Here is a 22,912-nt window from a genome sequence, read left to right on the forward strand (position 1 = left end):
GAGTCAAAACCTTCTACTATAGAACCGGTCTATAACCGGTTATATACCGGTCTATAACCGGTAATAAACCGGTTATAGACCGGTGGTAGGTGTTACATTATCAACGTTTTCTCACCTTATCAGGATTGTAGTGATTGTAAGTGCCGTTGATAACTTCTGGGAACTCAATGAAGAAGTTCTCTTTAGTGTAACGAGGATTTCCAGCGCAAACTTTACTGATTCCGGCTGGGTTGCTTGGGTCCCTCTCCGTAAACCAATCAAACTTCTCACAAGATAGGATCTCCGGCCAGGGGTAGCTGGGGAGGTATTGGATATTGAGGGGATTGCGTTTAAATTAGATAGTTAGGAGAGAATAATGAAAATGGGTAAACAGTATAGAGACAGTGATTGGATGACAAAATCAAAGTAACATTACTATGAAGGGTATAATAATTAATAGTACAAAAAAGAAAAAAAAGGAGGATTTTACAGAAGTGAGAAGGGTATCGTGTACATTATATAAGTATATATAAGTAATTAACGACAAGTAGTAGTAGCCACCGTATATTATATAATATTAAAAGACTAATATCTAATACTAATTTACCTGTAATGTACCATAAGACTGCTGCAGTTAAACCTTGACATCTCGCACTCTGCCCTGAAATGATAGAGAACATTTACAATCTGAGGGGGGGGGGGGGGGGGGGGGGGGGGGGCGGGGGCTGGGGGGGATAAAAAGTTTGATTAGAAGATCTGATTAAAAGACAAGAGTTTGCTTACGATAGTTTAGTTCCAGCTACGCGGTACAATGTGAACTGAATGTTATATTCTTAATGTCAGAACTTTTCTAAATTATTCAAAATCCAAGGTTTATTCTTTTATCTTTTTTTTTGGTTTCCGCTAAAATATTTCTAGGGCTTTTCAGAAATTTTAACATAACTAGTTAGACTGTCGGCATGGGCGGTGCTTGGAAATACACAAATATTTATTGCTAACTGATTATATGGAAGGAAATGATATCATCACTGACGGATAATTTTCAAGAAATTATCCGACGATTGTCAAACAGCTTCTAATAAATATAGAAATATAACGATGAAGCTATTACTTTCAACTTGATGAGTACTGATAAGTAATGGATTAATTTCTGGTCACAGTTTGAAATCCTCCTAAAAGACATAAATTCGTCGTCTACGTCTTGATAATGTTTAGATTTGGTTGGTTAATTTGGTGTCAGGGTTGATTTCTAGATACGTTAAAAGAATGACTGCCAGAATACCAGAACTGAACTTGGTTACTCAGTAACAATATCAGTAGCTTGCAACATTAGGACGCTTTTGTCTTTTCGAAGCCGATCGGCACCATCAAGTATTGATTTCAAAGAGGAAACACAAAGATATACAGAACATCTCAGTAATTGATACTTACACTCATCACAGAAGTTCAATTTCAGGCATTTAGACACGGCAACAATGTTCCCACCTCATTAGTTGTAGGTACCAGTAAGTGCACCGAGACGATAATATCTCGCTAAACATATCTAATTAAACACTTTCACAGATATTCTACTTTACTGCTCTCTCTCTCTAAACTTCACTAATCTCCGTCTGAACAAAAGTTCCACAGTTCCACCTTTCTACCAGTTACAACGGAACTCACACTTAATTAGATCACCAATATCAGGGTTCAGGGAGGGTCATCATATCATGATGACCCATCACCTGCCACACCCACATCTTAATACGATCAGTGAACTGCTCTAGCTCTCCTCTATCCAGCTTTGTTCTGTCATGATTGGTATAATGATAGCATATTGTAGGGTGAACAATAGTGGTATTAGAGGGGGAACAATAGTGGTATTAGAGGGGGAACAAGAGGGGTATTAGAGGAGTATTAGAACATTGTAGATCAGGCTGCTAGATTTCAGAGGCATGACTGAGACCCTCGAACTATGTCAAATCACAATGAATTATATCACTGGCTTATATAATGACATAATGTGTTCGATAATGAGAGAGAGAGAAGTATTTGTAGTGATATCACAGTTCACAGGGGGTCTAGAAGTGTGACATGGTCTGGGGGATGAGGATATCAGGTCTACAACCCCACACACCTGACAGTAGTTACTTGTTATTATATGCTATTGCTAATGGAACGTGTTTAATAAGAAACATGATACGGTTTAATACAACTCTCCCTTTCTCAATGGAGCAGGTGATATGGGTGTAACCAGGAAGAAATAACAACTAACAAAACACACAATATACACCTGAGAACACCAGCTCTCTCTACCTTCTGACAAGATCAGACAAAGGATGTCTGGTGATGTTGCTGTTAAAACAAATTCCAGCCACTAGGGCACCCCAATATACTGTTCCTGGCCTCCACTATTTGTCAGATCTCCTCAAGATGTGAATTAAACATGACCGGCGATACCCAAAGAGAGAAGAATGTATTGACGAGCCTCATTTATAGCTATGTATCACTGGTTACTCTACTTGTATTTGTTGGGTAAATCTCTCCTCTCTGATTGGACTGATTAAGTCACGTGGCACGAATACTGTCCTGTGATTGGGTGTTGCAAGAATTTCCTGCTGCCATATTCGCAGTGTAAGTATGATGTAATGAGGGAACCAGTGCACTGCTCAGTTGAACTATATACAGTCGTTACTGGTAGGGCACTGGGCAGACAAACACACACACACACCCTAGTACTAGTAACTTCCTGGAGGAGGAGAGTAAATTACAACAAGCTAATAACTCATAAATATGCCACATATTATCCCGGGTAAATAGATTTTAATTTTAATAATAACAGCAGATAATAACAGCAGATAATAGTACATTATATTTTAATTCAACACGGCGGTCACGAGTCACAAATCTGCCCTGATTGTAGCTAGTCGCAGAAGAGGAATAAATTACGTTCCCATCCAGTTCCTCTACAATAATTACATTAGAAATAATACCATCTTTCAATTAGGATCCATCCTAACACACCTTCCTAACACATGGCGCAATTAGAACCGGAGCCGGGTGGTTCGGGGCAGTCAGGAGGCCCTCGTGAGGTGACCACTGACCGAGTATTAATATTCATCGTAAAACGAGCCTAAATAACTACACAAGGATCACTCTGGTATGTCATTGTGTGACACCAAGACGTGTGTACTGTGTAGTTGAAATTTAATACTTGAGAGTGTTGAATGATGTGTGCGGGGGATGGTACAAGGTACAAAGTCACTACATGTTGTCGGGAACATGCAGCGAGAATAATGACCAGCTCCAAACTTACTGTCTCCCCAACTTTGTAACTTTGTTATCTGATCTACATAATGTAATGATGTGATGGTTCGAGAGAGAGGCACGGAAAATACTTCACCACGGTACTCGAAAGTTGGGGGATTTTGGGGTTTTGTAGTTTGTAGGCGAGCAGCGAGCATTCACGGTTTTGCAGATTTTTAGAAAGTTCCTAGCTACCAAATAGTCAGTTCCTTCAGGTCAAAATCAGCTGGATTTCTATTTGATGACGTTGAAAAATGCTATTTAATGAAAAACGGACAAGACCTAATAACGTGAACAATGGCTCATTGAACCTCCTCGCAGCACAGCACTCTGATCATGAGCTTGCAGGGGACGGTTATCCATAACCCGGTCTAATGTGTCAGTCAAGTCACCTCATTGTTGCCCTAGCTCGGGCTAGCTGTGTTAGCTTACTCATGACGGTGTATTGAAGATTTAGAACCCGCTACAGATGGGCCGAGATCACGTGACCAGTTCCTGTAGAAAGTAATAATACCACCGGGCACCCTGAGCTAGTACACATCTCCAGAAAGAGAACATTAGCTCAGGTACACAGTGCCCACGTTAAAAGCTAAGTGGCCAATACATTCTCACCTCTATCTCCTTCCTCACAGTACATTAACAGAGCCTTGCCAGCTGGAAGAGGTGCCAAAACATTCTCGCTTGACGGGGAAAGATTGCAGGTCAATTAAAGAACCCGGACTAACCCCGGAACTAGGGTGGTACGACAAGGAGTGGTGGCACTTGTCAGAGAGTAGGTTAATAGTCGCCAGTGTTAGAGAAGGTTATTATAACGTGTAGACGTTATATTTAGTACATTACTGTATTATAACAGCGTGTTATCGTGCTGGGCAATGCGGGTTTTTTGAGAAAACGAATTTGTTGCCATGGTTACGGTAATTTTTTGGTGCACTGCTCGATGGAATGTTACGGAATTCACGAATAATCACGAGGCCCAGTGATCCGTTCGAGTTATACTGTTACAGGCTAATTTCTAATTTTCAAGTATGTAAGATGATTCGTAATACAGGTAGATCCTAGATCGAAACTTAATGTAAAATATTGCATATATCCATCTATACTCTTATATAGTCAAGAATTTCATCTACATACAATAGTGAATAAACTGCAGTCCATAAAATCCAGGATTTGTGGCGGCGATTTTCTCAAATAATATTAGCATAATGACGACAAACTTTAACAAAATTATAAGGTAAGTCCACCATTTCAGCGATAAACCAGTAAAATACAGTATTCCGTCAGCCTTTAAAACTTTTACGAGTTTGGTTAAACTTAAGCTTAATAATCGAAAATAACCACTAGGTTGATCATTGATCGACTTTTGAATGGTACGCAGTAATTCGACTATGTTAGAATCATACGTTTGAACCCTTTGATGTTGGAAAGTTTAAGGAGAACAAGTGAATGATCCGTAGATGTGTTGAACTGTAATTAAGTTGCACAGTTATAGTACTTAATATTTACTTTAAATATTTAATATTAGACACAATCTCATCAGATTGACTGAACGGCCACCATCATGCATGACTGAAGGTATGTAAAATTTGGCGTTACATAATACTGTTCGGGAACCATTTAATAAGGTTCCATTGTGGACTGTGGACTGTGGAGCTGGAAAATTGAAATAGATACTTGGAATTACATATGTTAATACGTCATATAAATTCCGATGTAGCAACTTTGTAAAAAGATTGAAATAATAATCTATCAAGTTACCTGCACGGTTTAATAATGGTGTTTTCATCCTCTGGATTGCAGATGGGGAGATAAGTATGGCACAAAAAGAAGGCAAGTGAATTGGAGCAGTGTTGTTCTGACTTTAAAAGGAGCTCGTACCCTTTCAGACCATCTATTGCTTCTTGCTGGAAAGGTTTTAAATAATTGTAAATAATAAATTCACCAATAGTTTTTTTTTTAAATGTAAACAATCAAGAACTACCGTAAATTTTAGTGTTTTTCAAACTAATTATAATCAAATCCAAATCATAATAAATTCAGGGTGAAACTAATAAAGAATGATTAGCATTGAACTTTGCAGTGAAGTATAAGATTTACCTGGGTTTCCATTCCAAGAAAATTAGGGAATTGCACATGGGTTATGTTAGATTTAAATGTACACAGCTCCTGTAAAACATTCTGTTAATAATTGATAATAATTAACATTCTGTTAATATAGTGCAAACAATATAGTGCAAACAATATGTGTCTAACAATATAATGCAAACAATATAGTGCAAATAATATGTGTCTAACAATATAGTGCAAACAATATAATGCAAACAATATGTGTCTAACAATATAGTGCAAACAATATAGTGCAAACAATATAGTGCAAACAATATAGTGCAAACAATATGTGTCTAACAATATAGTGCAAACAATATGTGTCTAACAATATAGTGCAAACAATATGTGTCTAACAATATAGTGCAAACAATATAGTGCAAACAATATAGTGCAAACAATATGTGTCTAAAAATATGTGTCTAACAATATAGTGCAAACAATATTTTTCTAACAATATAGTGCAAACAATATGTGTCTAACAATATAGTGCAAACAATATATGTCTAACAATATAGTGCAAACAATATTATAGTGCAAACAATATGTGTCTAACAATATAGTGCAAACTATATAGTGCAAGTGTAAACAATATGTGTCTAAAACTGGCTTCTAAAGGATTAATTTTATATTGAACCGCTATTGTAAAAAACATGTTCGTGTTTTCAAATTTAAAAAGTCATTATTTTACCTCCTTCACATCAACACTCATCACTTGGCAATGTTGAGCTTCGTATGTTCCACTCGGCTCTAAAGCTAGAGTCAAGACAACTATAATGATCCATAACTCGTTCTCTTTCATTGCTGGTGTATATTAAATGTTAACATAATGAAAATTGTGGTGTTTAATTTCTTATTTTATTTTGATATTAATATATGAAGACACAATGAAACTACCGGACCACGATGTATGGGGACTTGCCACCCCATGGCAACATAAAAATATATATCCTTTATTGTTCAATTAAACCGTATTGAAATATAGAGAGAGGGTTGTTTGGACTCGTCTGGAATAGCATTTAAAAACAAATAATAAAAACAATGGGCATTGATAATAAAGATAACAACTGTACCAACCGGCGGTTGGTATGGTTTGGCGGTTGGTATGGTTTGTGCACTAAATCCTGATCACGTGACATTTACTTTAATTTGGTTATCATTTTACAACAAATGAAGAAACAAAGCCGTTGACAGCAAACACAAAATAGTGCTTACCCTGAAACTTTACAGTATAATATGCCTACATTATAATATATGGACTATTAATTATTGAAATTATGCATCGTCCAGCAACTATGGATTATAATATTATTTAAAACTTTACAAAAAGAAAAATAGTTCAATAGTCTAGTAGCAAATGATTGAGACTCCATGATAAACTTGAGTCTTAAGGTTTATATGTTGAAAGATTATAATCGCACCCAAATACGAAAACCTTTTATGCGTTTTAGATTTGGGGATATACAGGTTGCACCTCTCAGCATCACGTGTAGTGAGCCTCCAGATACATAGGCAAATTTACTTGTGAATGATGACAGTACTGTACTCTCATTAATAATTTCATTCTTATATGTCGATAGATGGAGTTGTCTCCTTCAATGTAAGGGAAGCCATTTCATATCTCGATACACATTTACAATGTGTGGCTGTGTGCGCGGCGGGCTGTATAGATGGTTGAAATTCAAATTTGAGTTTATTTATGAATATAACATAATGTATTGATTGTTTTGTGGTAAATACAAATTTCTTAAATTTCTTAAATTTTGTCTTTCTTACTGATGGCTCACGCCAATTAACATTGAGAGCAATTTTTGCTACTTTTTTGTACAAAATATCGAGAGAATTTTGGAATTTGACCGCCAAATATGGGCATATGGTTTTTGGCTCATAACTCAGTCATTTTTTGTCCAATCTTGATGAACTTTCATATAGGAATTCAGGAGACCACTAGCTACAAAAAAGTTCGGTCATTGGTCCTAGTTTGTTAGTCAACTGCTATCTCGAAATCAAGTTTCACAAAAAATACCCATTGGCCCCCCCCCCCCCCCCCCTTAAGAAAATGAAGCATTTATAAATACAGTTACGGAGGATCGTGTCAGATTTACTGTATTTTACTAAGACCCCTTCTCAGAATAATGGTATCGCAATTTCATCAATTTGATTAGTTTCACTGTTTGATTAAAACATATCCAGATATATAAAATGTGTCAAACAGTATATATACAATAAATTAAGTCAAGTGATGCAATTAGTGAAACAAATTTTTAGTGAAACAAATTTAAAATTTTATCCTTTATTTTACAATCATAATATAATAATATTTATAAGCCTCCGTTTTGAAAGTTTTAAATTTTAATATATTCACATTTCTATTTAAAATTCAATTTAATGTATAAGTCGATAACTGGCCGCCAAAGCCGCGCATTCTTGAAAACAGGATTAAATTGTTTATGATTATACGTCAAATAGAAATAAATTTAAACTATCCGTGGTTTTTTAAATAAATCATAATCTTACCTAAATCCAAAGCCAGCTTTGTAAAATTTACTATTAGATCATAATATATCGTCAATTCTCAATATTTATAATGCAACATTTCATTAATTTACATACAAGCGTATTCCAGCCCCTGCACGCATCCGTTCTTATGCGGCGCGGCTCAAGCCGCGCACGCACGTATTATTTTATACTTTTTGCTTTCTAATAAATATCGTGTCAATGTGTACGTCTAAATGTTCATGTTTTGTGTAAACCGAATCCAATTGAGATTAGTGACAAGGATAAGGACCCAAGTGCCTGTACGGCTTTTTCGGACCCCTGTGGACCACTACTGTTGAAATCGCTGTACAACTATTGAACATTTATAACTGTTATATAATATATAACGTCATTTGACAATTATTATCATTAATCTACAATCTAACTGTCTTGCTGAGGGGGAGGAGTAAACGCTTCACAAACTAAAATATAATATTTACAACATACAAAATGTAAAACCATCAACACGGTTAATATCAAGGGCCAATTTGGTATACCGCTATTTCGTTGTGATATCTAGTATATCTTTACATTTTAATACAATAATGAAATACAATAGGATACATGTTTCGAGAAAGAAAGGTTGGTCCGATTATTAACAAAAGTAAACAAAAGTCCATCAGGGACTCCACGGAGTCGAAAAAGGTACACGGCTGCTGTCTGGTGCTGCTAGGCATTTATTGATCAACATTTTTTATTGTATTGGTTTTTGATGATTCTATTGTTCGTGACTAATCAAGTTCTAAGTGGGGGGTATAAAGTGCTGCTTAAGATACTTAATCATCTCAAGTCCAGTATAATGAATAAGATAGTAAACAATACAGTTTCAGTAGTTGACCCATACAGTTAAGTCCGTCATAACTCACAATTGTTTAATCATCTGTCAATTGTCAAAGTCGTTGTGTGTTTAGTCGCTGAGTTAGCAGAAAGATAAGTTGTTTCGCGCGCGCGCGTTTAATCCTGTCGACGTGAGATGTGACAATGAAAACGCTACAGAATTATTGTTTTCGCGCGTTACGTAGAATTGGCAGAGCACAATACAGAAGTAACGGAAATTGTCCACTGCTACCAATATTATATATGAAATATCAACAATCAGTAAATATTATAATACCTTCCGGGAATTATATCCACTAAAACTTGGGGACACCGAGAGCTGATAATTTGCACATTTTTCCCGCAAGGGAAGCAAAGGTATTATCAGCATAGACTCAGACTGGCTGGCGGCAAGTATTAAAACAAATAACACTGGCGTTCTATATATTAGACACTATATTGTATCATGCGCACGTATCGGATTACACCCCTTCCAATCGGAACCGGAACGTATTATAAGAAATAATACCTCCGCTACTTCGTGCCCGCGCGATCCCTCCAGCAAGCTGTTGGGAATTATTGCGCTTAGCACTCAGTAGCGGAGGTATTATTGTATTATATATCCAGCTATATATGGCAAGTATGTAGGATATATATTTGGATTCGTTTGAAATGCCGATGGCACAGAGGACTATATTTAGTTGTAGATTATACAATAGCAAGTTTCCTAAAATCATACATACTGTCGACCTAATACATTGATAATAGTTCAATAATAAAAGTGTGGAAGATAAGAAATCTAGGGATTGAACCGAATGTTTAAGGAAAACAGTGACAGAGGGTTAAATCAAAACATACTCTGCCAAAATATTGTGAAAATACCCCGTCCCCACAGCACACATATTGCATACGCCATACACTACAGCGGGAATTGTAAACCATATTGCCTTGTGCACAAACACGAAATGATTTAAAAGTTTTGACCCCCACAAAATAGTATAAGTACAAAATAAAATAGTAAGTAAGTAAGTAAGTAAAGATTATGACATAACATCATCACAAGTGTCTACAAAATATCATTGCACTAAATAGAAAAATACTTTAAATAAATATACTTTTCCATCAACATTAATAATTTAATAAATTCAATTTTAACTAATAAAATCTAATACATTATCTATAAATAATTCATTAATACTTCCCAGTGGAATAAAGATTTATAAAACGCTTCTTTGCCACAAAAGGATGAAACCAAAGATATTCATTATGTCTATCCTTATTGCTTAAATAACTCGGTCCTTCAATTTTCCCTAAAACTTCATTCGAAACAGTCCAAAAATAAGAATCATTTACACTGTTTTTAGAAATAATTTCTATCTTAAATCCTTCCAATCTAACTTTAAAGCTTAAAACTGTCGAACAGTTCTTGACATCTGAAGGGAGTTTGATCTAAAGAGACACTTAACAACATTGGAAAAATAGACTTCAATATGTTTATATAATTTATAAAGCGTATATTATTGCCCACGTTAAGGGGCCTGTTAATAATTTATTAAATTATTAGCTATTTTAGATTTAATAATAATCTGTTCATTCCAAATAGCAAGGGGCTATGGGTAATAACCCCCCAAATCTTTTTCCTGTGCAGATACTTCTAGTTCCACTCCATTTACAATATAATTAGACCAAAGTGGCTCTTGCTTGTAAAAGGTGCGTCAACTACCCGCCGAAGCGGTGGGTTGGGAGTCCCCCCTGAGATCATTTCGTCCGTAAAATTATATACAACATAAAAATAGTACAGTAAAATATCAAAATTTACAATATAATTCGAGTTAGGATTATTATTCAAATTAATATGATATTATGATGATAATAGTATAAGTAAAATGATAATTTTGACGTGGCACTCGATGTTTAAACTCCATCTGAAATGTTTGCTGACTTATTTTAGTACAAATGTTGACAATTTGTAAAAAAGGGGACGGAAGAAGGAGGTTGTGAAACATAGCAAAAATATGCGCAGCACAAAAAAAATTTCAAAATCGTTAATTTGTTCTGGTTAAAAATGTTTTTTACATACAACTTTAGCTTTGGTAGTTGCACATTCAACAAATCTTGTGGAAAAATAATAGTTAGTATAAAAAACCATTTGCATCACTGTTTGAGGTCGCGTCGCTGCTTCGACGCGCCGCGTACGTTTTCATAATCAATAATTATTTCGTTTCGAAGCAATTTGATGAAATCGTATCAAATCTACGAGTTAAAACATAAAAAGAATTGGCAAAGTTAATTAACCTTTTGACGGATTATACTCGTCTAAATTTCTTCGAAGTAGCGCGCGCCGGGCCAAACCATTAACAATGGTCAAATCAACCTTCACAAAAATTAAATTGACAGTAAAATCGATAGTCTTGGAATTAAAAAAAAAGTAATTTATGGGTGATGGGCAAAATTTTATTTTTATTTTTTAACATTCAACTGCTAAACTATTATTTCATTATTTATTTGAGCCCAAAATAAGGAATCCAGGCGACTTTTACTTCAGGTAATAATATTTAACTTAAAATCTCAGAACTCTTAAAATTTGTGTTTTAATTGCATTGCAAAACAAATCTTTAGCTTTGCCAGTAAACGGATTGTGTAATGAATTGGTGATAAATAATTAAATTGTCTTTTCTCAAAATTGTCTTTTCTCAAGTGTTCGATTATCTGTAATCTGGCACATTTATTTTTCAATGATTGGGGTCATATTGGATTTTTAACAAACGCAAACTCACAAAGTTACTGCTGTGAATATGTCACCATATGAGAATCATAAAATTACGGAAGTCGAATAGGTTGACATTGTCTTGCCTTGGGACAAATAGGACAAGATCGTCAGCCAAGAGCATATATGTGATACTAAGACCTCAGCTAGAACTGACCTCAGCAGTGCCTGCCCGGGTCAATAAAGCAGTCTTAAGCATCATGAATGTTATGTTGAGCATTCTCAACCAGCAGATGTGGGAACTTAACTTAACTCCCACGAAAGACCGAAACAGATCTAAAGAGACAATCAGCAAAATCGGAAAATAGACTTGAATTTGTTTATATAATTTATAAAGCGTATGTTATTGCCCACGTTAAGGGGCCTGTTAATAATTAATTAAATTATTAGATATTCTAGATTTAATAATAATAATCAGCTAGAACTGGATAATCATCAACAGATTTCAGGAGAGATATATGATAAGTCTTGAATATAGATTTCATAAAGGTCTGGCGATAGGGAATGTTCCTGCTCGGTTCCTCTGCCAATGTCAATATTAGGGGACAAAAGTTTGGAGATTTTTATAAGAGCAGTTGAGTTTCTGTACATATCACTTAGGCAATTGAAGAAGTTACCAGTTCTAAGGCATATAATTTTGTGCAGAAGGAGGTCCCTGCATAGAGTATCAAAAGCCTATCTTAGATCAACAAAGCATGCATAGCTAGGCGAGCCAACAGGGCCAGGGGGGCGCATTTTCGGCGGGGGCGCCAACAGGCAACGTTACGCCACTGGTTTCCAGACTTGTAAATAGGAGTAACGATACTGGTGTGCCATGGATGGTAACCAGAGACCAGTGCAGTGAGTGGTTGTAATTTTTGAGGATTGCGTTGAGACAAAGCGGAGTTAGGCTCTGAAGCATCTCGTTGGATATTAATTCGTTTGAGCAACTTTCACTCTTTTTGAGATTTTTGATGGCCGAAGTCAATTCAGATTCTGACATGAGCTTGTTTAGGATATCCAGATCTGGTGGTTCAGGGTAATGTTTCTGGTTGTGCTGGGTGAGATCTGGCTCAGAGAAATCGTGGAAGCTAGCTTGATCAAATTTGTAGCGCGATGCACTACTGGGTCGCGCCGCGCATCAAATAATTCTTCTCGCAACCTTCGGTAGATCGGCGAGATGCACCACTGTGCCTCACCGAGCTGCGAAGTATTGACATCGTGAATCAAGATCAAATTTGTCAAGTAGGGGGTAGGTGTCATGTTCTTGCTCAAGCCAAGCTACTTTTTTTACAGTTTACAAAATTGCTTTGCTTATTGCGTAACAATTTTGTCAAGCAGAAATTGTGTCAAAACTGCAAAATTTCGGCCCAGGTAAGTTCATATATTTTTTTCATAAGTTTTTTTCTTTCATAGATCTATGCTGAAATGGAATAGTCTACCAGTATGTATCCGGCGCGGCAGTCAGAGCGGATTTCTACTTTTAAGGCCAAACTGATCAAGTACCTTTGGGCTGCCGATACAGTCTGGCCAGATTTGCTCATCAGTCTTATGATTCTCAGAAATGTGTTTTTGTTGGTTACAATTCTGTCTGTCCAATTTCCTATCCGCTTGTCTTCCTCATTTTTCTTCTCTCAGTTGTGACAGAATTGTAATGAACAAAATTCTTATAATTATTTATGATATGTTTGATTTCTTATTATTGTTTGTCATTCAAATTTGGTAGACGGCCCCAACGTTAATGTGGCTCTTGCTATGTGTTGGTTCAGCTGAATTATTTATTATGTAATCAAGTTTAGTTTTCTTTTTAGTTAGTTAGTTTTTAGTAAGTTGTCATCCGGCCAAACATTAAGCAGCTTATATTGCAGTACCATTTATAAATTAGGTTATCAAAATGTGTAATTGTAAAATTGCATGGCTGAAATGTAACGCTTGATTTATATATAATTAATTGAATTTTCAAATAAATAAAAAAAATATTTGAAGGTGTCCAATTTTGATGATTGTCCATTTTCAAAACTTCTTCATGCATTCTGACTTTCATGCTTCAATCGTGTCTTCTGCAATCCACAGTTAAATCACTTATAATCAAACAATCATTATTATAGGATGCAATGATGTTATTTAATCGTGATGAAGTAGGCTTGTAAAGTTCAGGTTTGTGTTTGACGCAGCATTGATTTACATCATTAAACTTAGTATAAAATTACATATCTCGATTGAATGGCTGAATGTATTCTCTACCACTATAACTGCAGTGATCATAATACTTTGAAGCAAACTTTTTCAGCATGTCCCGGTGTCCCCATATGTTAACATTTAAAAGGATTTAGATGATTTTATATGTGCATAATGCTTGAGCACAAAGTTTATGAAAAGCTGTATTGGAGTCTGGGTGATAAGGGTGTAGCACCTGCCACCTCCATCTTAAAAACATTCATGACATTAAAATCAATTTTATTTGTATGATTATTTGTATGATTTACTTTGATCGAAATCTATTGCAATGATGACATTGCTTTAATGCAGCAGAAGAGATTTCAAGGCATCGGCAACACAAAGGAGGGTTTAAAAGGACATGGATGGATGATTTATAGTGTGCACATTGCTTGGGCATAAAACTAAACATTTAAATTATAAAGAAAAAGTAACAATTTGATAGAAAGCTTTACTGGTTAAAAAAGGATGTAGCCGGCAGCACCAGCAACCTCCATTCATACATTTTAAAATGAGCATGATCTAAAAGCCAATTTTATATATAGATAATAAGTTTAGGACGGTTTAAAAAAAGTGAAATTCAACAAATATTCAGCAGATATGACAAAAAAGGGCGAGGAGGCGACAAAGGAACTGACATTGGTGGACATTAAATCTATCACTCAACAGACCAGCTTTGAGGTTTTTATTACCAGAGTGTATTCTTTTCTAGTCAATCATCTTGCCTCTTGGGTATCTGTGCTACAGCCTGTGTCAATTAGACATTTTACAATTACATGAATTCATGGAGTGCATATTATTTATAAACAATAAGAAATTATGATAACGTGTAATATCCGGATCAGAACATTATGTATTAGTCTCATTCTTGTAATATTCCTGGTGCAAAATTTATAGTTCCCGTTTATTGCTGATAAGATCCTGATAAGAGCCTTTTCCTTATCACAATAAACGGGAACACTATAAATTTTACTCCCAGAAACACACAATAATAATCCAACATTGTCCTCCCACAGGGTGTGACATACCTGAACTTGTATGGGTGTGGTCTGAATGACATCACCTCAATCTCCTCCCTGAGGTCACTGACGGTATGTCTTATAGCTAACAACTACATAACAGACCTGACTCCAGTCCTTAGGTGCAGGAACCTCTTTAAACTTGATGCCAGCACTAACAAGGTTAGCTTTGCTTTACTTTAATTTACATGTATAACTGTTCATTAGTTTCAATGTAATAGTTTGTGTAAGCATTGCGATTTTTCACCATCGTGAATGAAAGTTCTAAATTCAAATTTACTAAATTTCAATATTTTATCGTAGTTTGAATGATTTATCGTAAAGGAATTCCCATTCTATTATTCCATCATCTGTGTTGGACAAACCTCGCTGTCATCTTCATTAAATAATGATTATGGCATCATTAAGACATAATATGCAGATTGTAGCAGAAATAATAACTGAGTTACTATCTATTCACCACAGATAAGTACATTACCAAAATGTGACGACTGGACTAGGATGTTATCTCTAAAAATCCTATATCTCCATGACAACGCTATAAGTAAATTGTCGCTCTTCAGTGAACTTGCAGGTGAGCCAACTTTAAGTAGATATTTCTCATTAAAATGTGGATAAAACATCTTTTTCAATCGGTGAGAGTTCTTTTGTCTTTGCATGTTGTAACTTTTAGTTTATTTCTTTGAATTTCATGAACTTTCCTTGTGGTTTTGTAAAATTAAATTTGTAAATCACGTGCATGCACGGGAAGCTACGATTAAAAATGCGTTTGAAAATGCATGATATTGATACAAGAATATTCTGAGAGTTCTATCACTCTAGTGTTGTCAGATGGCTTCTGCAGAAGAACGCAAAAATAAAATGTATTTTATAACGAGATGGTTGAAAGTTTCAGTGATTACCCCTATTTTCTGTAAAATAACTAAAATCCCAGATGAAAATTCTGTTTATCTCTCAGGATCCCCAGAATTAACAGTGTTGACATTGTTTGATACCCCAGTCAGCCTTACCAAACACTACAGACACCACGCAGTCAATACCATCTGGAGCCTCAAGGTCAGATTATCTTCTCCTATCGTTTCTATTGCAATCTATATGTGCAAAATTGAATCACATGACCAACAAATGTTTCTGTTTAATAACATAGTGCCTACATAATAATATGCAATGCGGATAGCAACCTTTATTGTGGGGTTTTTTTGTAAAGAATCATACTTTTATAGTGATATTTGTGAATTTTACAAGCACTATGATGTTTTTAAAAATTGTAAAAGGTGCGGCAGATAAGATCGAAAGTTCTTTGATCATCACTTCAAGCAATCACTGTGCACTCTAAAAAGTTTTTGAATATATACAGTTTAAAATCAAATTCATTCAATTGCTTTGTGCATTATGTCTTATTGCTTTGTACATTATGTTCTCATAATTCTTCAGAATTACTGTATGCTGAGTGTGACCAGTTGGACACGGTCGATAAAATTTCACATTAAAATCGAGAAGTTCAGAATATTCAGTTTAATATTGATCATAATATTTAATAATTAACAAGGCTTGCTATTTTAACAAAATATTAACAATATTTTAATGTTCCGAATTCCGATATATATTAAACAAAACTCAAATAAATACTCAGGTAAATATCAACAATATTTTATAAACTATTAACAAATTCTGATTTTCAGTGTTTGGATCAGCTGATTGTAAGTGATGAAGAAGTTATAGAAGATGCTAAGTTCAGTAAGGATAGATTCTGTGCGTATCATCCCGACCTCAGGATTGGGCATCTACCTTACATCACCAAGGTTACTTTTTAGCTGTTATTAATTAAGTATTATTATTAACATCAAATTAGGTCAAATTTTAAACAGTGCGATATCAATACTTATTATAATAAAATTCCAACCAATACAAAGTTGATGTATATAAGAAACTTTTGAGTTTTAAAGGTACTGTAAAGAATTTCCTCAAATCATGCAGGGTGTTTCAAAAGTTTTGCCATGATTTCATTATTCTTTAATTTTACAGAATCAAGTTAAGGCAAATGGATACTAAGTTATTCAAAAAGTAAATCTTTGCAAGACTATTGAAACACCCTGTATTATGTTTTGGGACTCATGGAAGTACACACTGAACAGATAGATGAATGGAATACTTTAAAAGATAGTTATGTCAGTTATAACTTATATTTATATATAATGTTTTTCAAAGGCTATTTTTCTATCGCTAAAAACTAACAATTTATTACAAACTGGACTAAATATTTGTATAGAAAATTGTATACAATTAATAGTACTCGAGTACGTGTAGCCCGAGTGATAAACTAATAAAAATAAAGACTACTTAAAGTTTCAAGAAGTAAATTAAACATCAGCGTTAAACTTAACATTGTCGAATAAATAACGTTATGCATCGTATAATTTATTTCACAAGTGAACATTGGTAAAGTTTAACGCGGATAATCGAGTAACGTTGTGATTGTGAAACCTAAAATAGGACAGTCTTTTATTTCTAGAAACTGTACTATGGTTTATCTCTTATTAGTTTGTCTCATTGAAAAGTTGTATTGAAATTTTAGTGAGCAGATCCGTCCGAGTCGTACTGAAAAGATGCTTTTTTGATAATTTATAATCCAGCTTGATTGATGAAAATTCACTGATAAAATTGTCTTTACTCGAGATTAAAAACTCTTCAAACTCGAGTGATTTGGATAATTGAGTACCCGTTGATGACTGATGAGTTTTTAACGAACTGACTAAATCCAAACACGATTTACACCAGGATTTGACAGAGAGTGAAGCAGTTGGTCAGAGTTTGAGAACATTAAAAGTGGTGGAAGGAATCCTCCGCAAGCATTCTCCCGTCATTATAATCCAGCGTGCCTGGCGTCAGAAACTCAACAAACGCCGACAAGCCGAGCTCAGGGAGCTGAGGCACTGGTGAGTCAGCGGGTTGTTTCCTCAACTGCTACACAGTGTAATATTAACTTTGAAATGAACGTACAATACTCGTACAAAATTTGTTTCAAATATTATCTTCGAATATTATTTCTTGAATAAGTGATCATAAACTTTTCAATAGCTCAATTGGCGGTTGGGTTATACAACGAATTCAAAGATCAGAGTTCGTTCTTACATTGTTCGGTGAAGATATACGTGATTTTGGGGTATTTTGTTATATTTCTTCAGAACTTATCGTTTATAACAACGAGTATGAACATGCACTCTATAAGTGCCAACATGAAACGCAATTAAATCCAGGAGGAGGAGCCACTATGGCACCCGGCTTATCAGTGAAACAAATATCAGACTCATATTATCAATTATTATGCGCCATATCCACCTGGTACAATCCCTGTATTGAGAGAGAATTACTTTGTCTTTGTCGGTGGTGAAATGCGTTCTTTGTCGGTGGTGAAACACATCCAGGGGACCTTCAGGGCACTTGATTCAAAACAAAGTTCACTGCGGTCATGATCGGTGGTTTTTACTCGTTATGTAAAAAATAATAACAAGCAAAATAGAGCTCGGTTTCCACGAACAGATACGATTATTATGATGAGTTAGTAAGTAGTTTGAAGTGCTCTTTTTAAGATGTTCTCTTGGCATATTACGATGATATTAATTCTTGATAATTTGTTGCCGTCTTGCTATACTTCCGGGTCTTGAATACTAGTTGGACTAACTGCTGAATCACATGTAATATTAATCGGCTGCTTTATATATGAGCTTACCATGCTTGATCTCTTTGAAAATCCTGAGAATACAGATATTCAAGTTTCGGGATGTTTTGAAATACAGCCCACCCCAGTCAGCTGTGTCGTGATCAGAATCAAGAAAAGAGAGAGGTAAAAATAATATGATGATAGCTGAAAAATACTATTAATCGTAAATTTCACTACCGATCTTAGTGCGGCGTGTTTTTTGTTTTGTGCTGTAAAAGACAATCAAAGATAATAACAAGCAAAATAATCATCTAGAATGGCCAGCTTTTCACAAACTGATACGCTTTATTATGATACACTTTCACTCACATTAAATGCTATTTCCTTGTTCTTCTCTCGGTATTTTACAATAAATTTAGCTCAAGATAGGTATTTACCATCAAGCCCCAGTTGATCCAAGATTGTATGTACATTGTACAGTTGGTTGCTCGCTTTGCTTTATTTGTTTATAGAGTTCCGAGGATAAGGATATTTCGTTATGGGATGTTTCGCAGATCAGCCTACTAAGCCTACCCCGATTCGTTTTGTAGCTGTCAACCAGAAAAACAGATTAAGGTAAAAAATAATTTGACTACTGGGACCAGTCAATGCCACTATTTCCACTATCTTACAGAGCTGCCAATTTGTCCACAAAGTTATGTTTAGCTCATCATGCTTATAATACTTAGCGCTCTGTTAGATATCCATTAGTCCAACACGTGATCCGTGAGGGTTACATTTCGGACAGAAAGACTGCCCTATTGATTCAAGTATGAAGTACCTACTTAATCTCCAAGTTCTTAATATTTCTTGTTTGCACGAACCCTGACTATACCCATCCACTTTTACACAGCTTCTTCCACTGTACTCTCAGCTCCTTCCACTGTACTCTCAGCTTCTTCCACTGTACTCTCAGCTTCTTCCACTGTACTCTCAGCTTCTTCCACTGTACTCCCAGCTCCTTCCACTGTACTCTCAGCTCCTTCCACTGTACTCTCAGCTTCTTCCACTATACTCTCAGCTCCTTCCACTGTACTCTCAGCTCCTTCAACTGTACTCTCAGCTTCTTCCACTGTACTCTCAGCTCCTTCCATTGTACTCTCAGCTCCTTCCACTGTACTCTCAGCTTCTTCCACTGTACTCTCAGCTTCTTCCACTGTACTCTCAGCTCCTTCCACTGTACTCTCAGCTCCTTCCACTGTACTCTCAGCTTCTTCCACTGTACTCTCAGCTTCTTCCACTGTACTCTCAGCTTCTTCCACTATACTCTCAGCTTCTTCCACTGTAGTCTCAGCTCCTTGTTTTGCAGTAAGCTCCAGACCCCCTTTGTCTCAACTCTCAGCAGGGGGTAGTCCTGCATAACACCACCGTCTCCTCACTTGTAGTTTCTGGCAACGTGTCCTGCTTACTACTTGCTAAAAGGTGCCCCCTGTCACACCCGGTATAGATCATGTCGTGTCAGAGGGACGGATATTGTATTAGCTTAGGTGAAATATCCAGTGGCGTGACAAAAGTCTTGTGAGTATTAATTCAAAAGTAGTGAGCTGGATCTAGATCATTCTTCGTGAGACGTTAGATATTACCTAAGAGATTTAATGGCAAGTATCTTGACAAGGTAGGATGCCGGTGTGGGCACTGTCGGATGTTGTTAATCGTGTGTTATAGTGGGTAGTGTTATTAGTGTGTGGTATTTCAGAGTTAATCATCACATATAGACAGCATGAGAGTAGGCCTGGCCATCTCGAAGTGATAATAATAATTAAAATGTTTCGCAGATTGGCAATTGATCGGTGTAGTTGGTGTTGTACACACTGCACTGATAATGATATCACGTTGTACGTGTAATGTAAATATAGTGTGGATAAATGCGAATATATATTCTAAATAACTGATAAAACTATATTCCACACAAAGCATGAAATTGTGCTGTATATGAGTGGTGATTTCGCTCTGAGAATCAGGGTCAGTAGCTCAATTGGTAGAGCAAGAGACGCGAAATCTCGAGGTTCTGGGATCATTCCCCAGTTGTCCCTAGTTTTTCAGAGTTAATCATCACATATAGACAGCATGAGAGTAGGCCTGGCCATCTCGAAGTGATAATAATAATTTGTACACTATAGTTTGGAACAATAGTAATACTTGTAGCATAGGGTTGGTAGGGATTTGTAATGATATCGGCTCTGTAAAGGTGTTACGTGTTGTACAGGTGTCATGAATATAAGGGAGCTCCAAACACATCTAGTTGTGTTCATGTACTGATGCTACAAACCACGGTAGTTTTCTGAACAATATAACTTGAGGGTTGATTAACTGCAATTCTAAAAGCTGTCCTCTGCAGGGCAGCAGTATGCTTACAGCGGTATTGGCGGATGAAGCACAACATCCCTCAACTAAAGGGTGTACCGCCACCCCACACAGATATCTACTCACCACTTACACACAGTGAACCGAGCCGACCACCTTCAACTGCCCGACCGCGATCATCACCTTCACAAGTTAGTTCTGTCTTATGTGAGATTAGATTTGTAAAATCTTAGAAAAAGTTTAACCAAAATACGATGAGGGCTAGACCTGAATTCAAACGCTTACGCCTTATTGTGTGATAAGATTTGATAACATCTACTACGATTTGCTAAGTTCGAATGTGACAATCTTATTTGAAGTCCTGGGGTGCATTCTATTCATGTCGAAATGAAAATCGTTTGCTGCATGATTGATGTTGTACCTCTTCGTACCACAGAAAATGTTTTGTTTGCGCGTGCCGCGACGACAAATTTATGATAAAAGCGCGCCATATACCTTGATTAACCATGTGGTCTTCCTAGCAACCTGTTAGCAACCAATGTCGATCAGAGCTAGATCGGAGTCCTTACATATAGGCTTCATTGACATCTGATGTTTCCATAAGGTCAACTAATAATCAATTTTGATTTCACAGCAAGAAGATGACCGAGAGAAGACTCCTTTCCGAATCAGTTCTGCTAGACTTTTGGAGAGTATCGCAGCTAAAACTTCGTTCAACAAAGTTTGGGGCGCCGTCCCTTTTACTGCCGGATTGGAGGGAAATGTATTTATCAAGCATTCAGGTAATTTAAAGATCTACTGAATTGCTGCCATGGACAGCTGAATGTTTAACGTTATTTATTTATAAAACAACACCCTGTTAAAAAAGTCTTAAGAAAAATTCGGACTGATCTGAAGAACCTTCCACAGAAAAAGTAACAGACGCACTAAAGCAAGAACAAGAAGCCGCATTGCAGAAGACGGGAGAAGACGATGACCTGTTTTTGGTGGCTGAGAGAACGTCTCTGAGAGAACCGGAGACCTTTAGAGATGTGGTCACTAGTTGCAGGGAGGCGGGGAGAGTTGTGAGGGAGGCCGCTAATCATTACAAGGAAATTCAGGTGTTATGTTGTTTGAAAATTGGACCACTGTTATTTGTGCACGATATTTTGGTAACGGAATACTTGAAGGAAAAGATTTTAACATTGTAACGCAGGTAAAGCATTGCATGTAAATAAAAAATCCGCATACTTGAATCATCTTGGTATAACAAATGTTCAATGTTATAATTCTAACACTAAAATTCCAGTCTCCCTCGCAGAGATATAGACCAAAAACTGTGAAAAAAGAGGTTAAACCGAAGGCGACAGCTAGCAGTAACTCTCAGAGGCTCTTCATGAAACTTCAGGATTCAATGGCCTTATCTTGTTTAAAGGCTGTACAGCAGGTTTATATATTATCTACTCAAGGTTTCTTACTTTGACTTATTTACATAAACAAAGTTCTGGGATATTTAATTTAGTTTTATAACTCTTATCTGCATTTTCAGGCGTACAAGAATCGGGCTCAAGTTGAAGGGCAAGCTGCTAAAATGGATCAGGTTCTCCTTCAACGGCATCAACATAAGGTAAGAACACTGAAACCATAAAAATGAATAAATAAATAGATCAATACACTAAAAGCATCGTTTTTCATCCCCCATACTCAACAGAATATCGCACCCAATTGCGCGATACCATTGAAACGAGGTTTAAATATCCCCCTTACAAAACATTTTGTACCCATCAGTTTAATTCTGCCACTGGCTCTTTTGAAGAGGATGCTTTAATGTACGTGTTTACTGTTTAGGCGGTTGCTCTTAAACTGTCTTGGAGCCCTAACTATACTATGGGCTCGCTATTTCCGCGATGTAATCAAATTTTACGTCTTTTAAGAGACAATTTTAAGCCGCAAGCTGTTGCACTCAAGGAAATCTACCGTACCGAAGTATTGATTAACGAGGCAGTTTTGAGGGGAAATACACCAAAACCATTTTTTGCCGGGATTCGGGACTTGACTTCATATTATGAAAATAAAGATAGAAACAATAAGATTTGATACATTGAAAAATTCTTTTAAGAGTATGCACTTTCGAAAAAAAAATTTCTTTTTGGAACGTTTTTTCAATTTGATAAAGTCTGTCACTGAAATAATTAATCTAATTAATTTTTAATATAGATCAGTCTA

At 36.1% G+C, this 22,912-nt stretch overlaps 3 protein-coding genes across 6 annotated transcripts in view; 1 reads left to right on the forward strand and 2 right to left on the reverse strand.

Annotated features, from left to right (window-relative positions):
- Nucleotides 1–22,912, reverse strand: part of LOC134820570 (uncharacterized) — a 119,439-nt gene that overhangs the window by 41,106 nt on the left and 55,421 nt on the right. The window lies entirely within an intron of this gene.
- Nucleotides 1–22,912, reverse strand: part of LOC134820569 (frizzled-2-like) — an 88,774-nt gene that overhangs the window by 10,445 nt on the left and 55,417 nt on the right. The window contains exons 2-6 of the mRNA XM_063831023.1: nt 6,059–6,171; nt 5,359–5,427; nt 5,020–5,165; nt 587–640; nt 116–296 (exon numbers count right to left, since the gene is read on the reverse strand). Coding sequence (XP_063687093.1) covers nt 116–296; nt 587–640; nt 5,020–5,165; nt 5,359–5,427; nt 6,059–6,169 — 561 coding nt within the window. The 5' untranslated portion in view covers nt 6,170–6,171. The remainder of the gene's footprint in view (nt 1–115; nt 297–586; nt 641–5,019; nt 5,166–5,358; nt 5,428–6,058; nt 6,172–22,912) is intronic.
- The window catches only part of LOC134820568 (uncharacterized), a 29,726-nt gene continuing 20,378 nt past the window's right edge, over nt 13,565–22,912 (forward strand). Inside the window, exons 1-12 of one of the 2 annotated variants that reach the window (XM_063831021.1) lie at nt 13,565–13,624; nt 14,283–14,365; nt 14,701–14,865; nt 15,169–15,277; nt 15,662–15,759; nt 16,386–16,505; nt 17,482–17,639; nt 20,742–20,898; nt 21,342–21,489; nt 21,617–21,807; nt 22,008–22,133; nt 22,236–22,313. In XM_063831021.1, the coding sequence (XP_063687091.1) occupies nt 14,285–14,365; nt 14,701–14,865; nt 15,169–15,277; nt 15,662–15,759; nt 16,386–16,505; nt 17,482–17,639; nt 20,742–20,898; nt 21,342–21,489; nt 21,617–21,807; nt 22,008–22,133; nt 22,236–22,313 (1,431 nt within the window). In that variant the 5' untranslated portion in view covers nt 13,565–13,624; nt 14,283–14,284. Of the gene's footprint in view, nt 13,625–14,279; nt 14,366–14,700; nt 14,866–15,168; nt 15,278–15,661; nt 15,760–16,385; nt 16,506–17,481; nt 17,640–20,741; nt 20,899–21,341; nt 21,490–21,616; nt 21,808–22,007; nt 22,134–22,235; nt 22,314–22,912 lie in introns of both variants that reach the window. The other variant, XM_063831022.1, reaches the window with a different exon arrangement.

The sequence above is a fragment of the Bolinopsis microptera genome, chromosome 9, assembly GCF_026151205.1.
Source record: "Bolinopsis microptera isolate Bmic1 chromosome 9, MBARI_Bmic_1.0, whole genome shotgun sequence".
Lineage (NCBI taxonomy): Eukaryota > Metazoa > Ctenophora > Tentaculata > Lobata > Bolinopsidae > Bolinopsis > Bolinopsis microptera.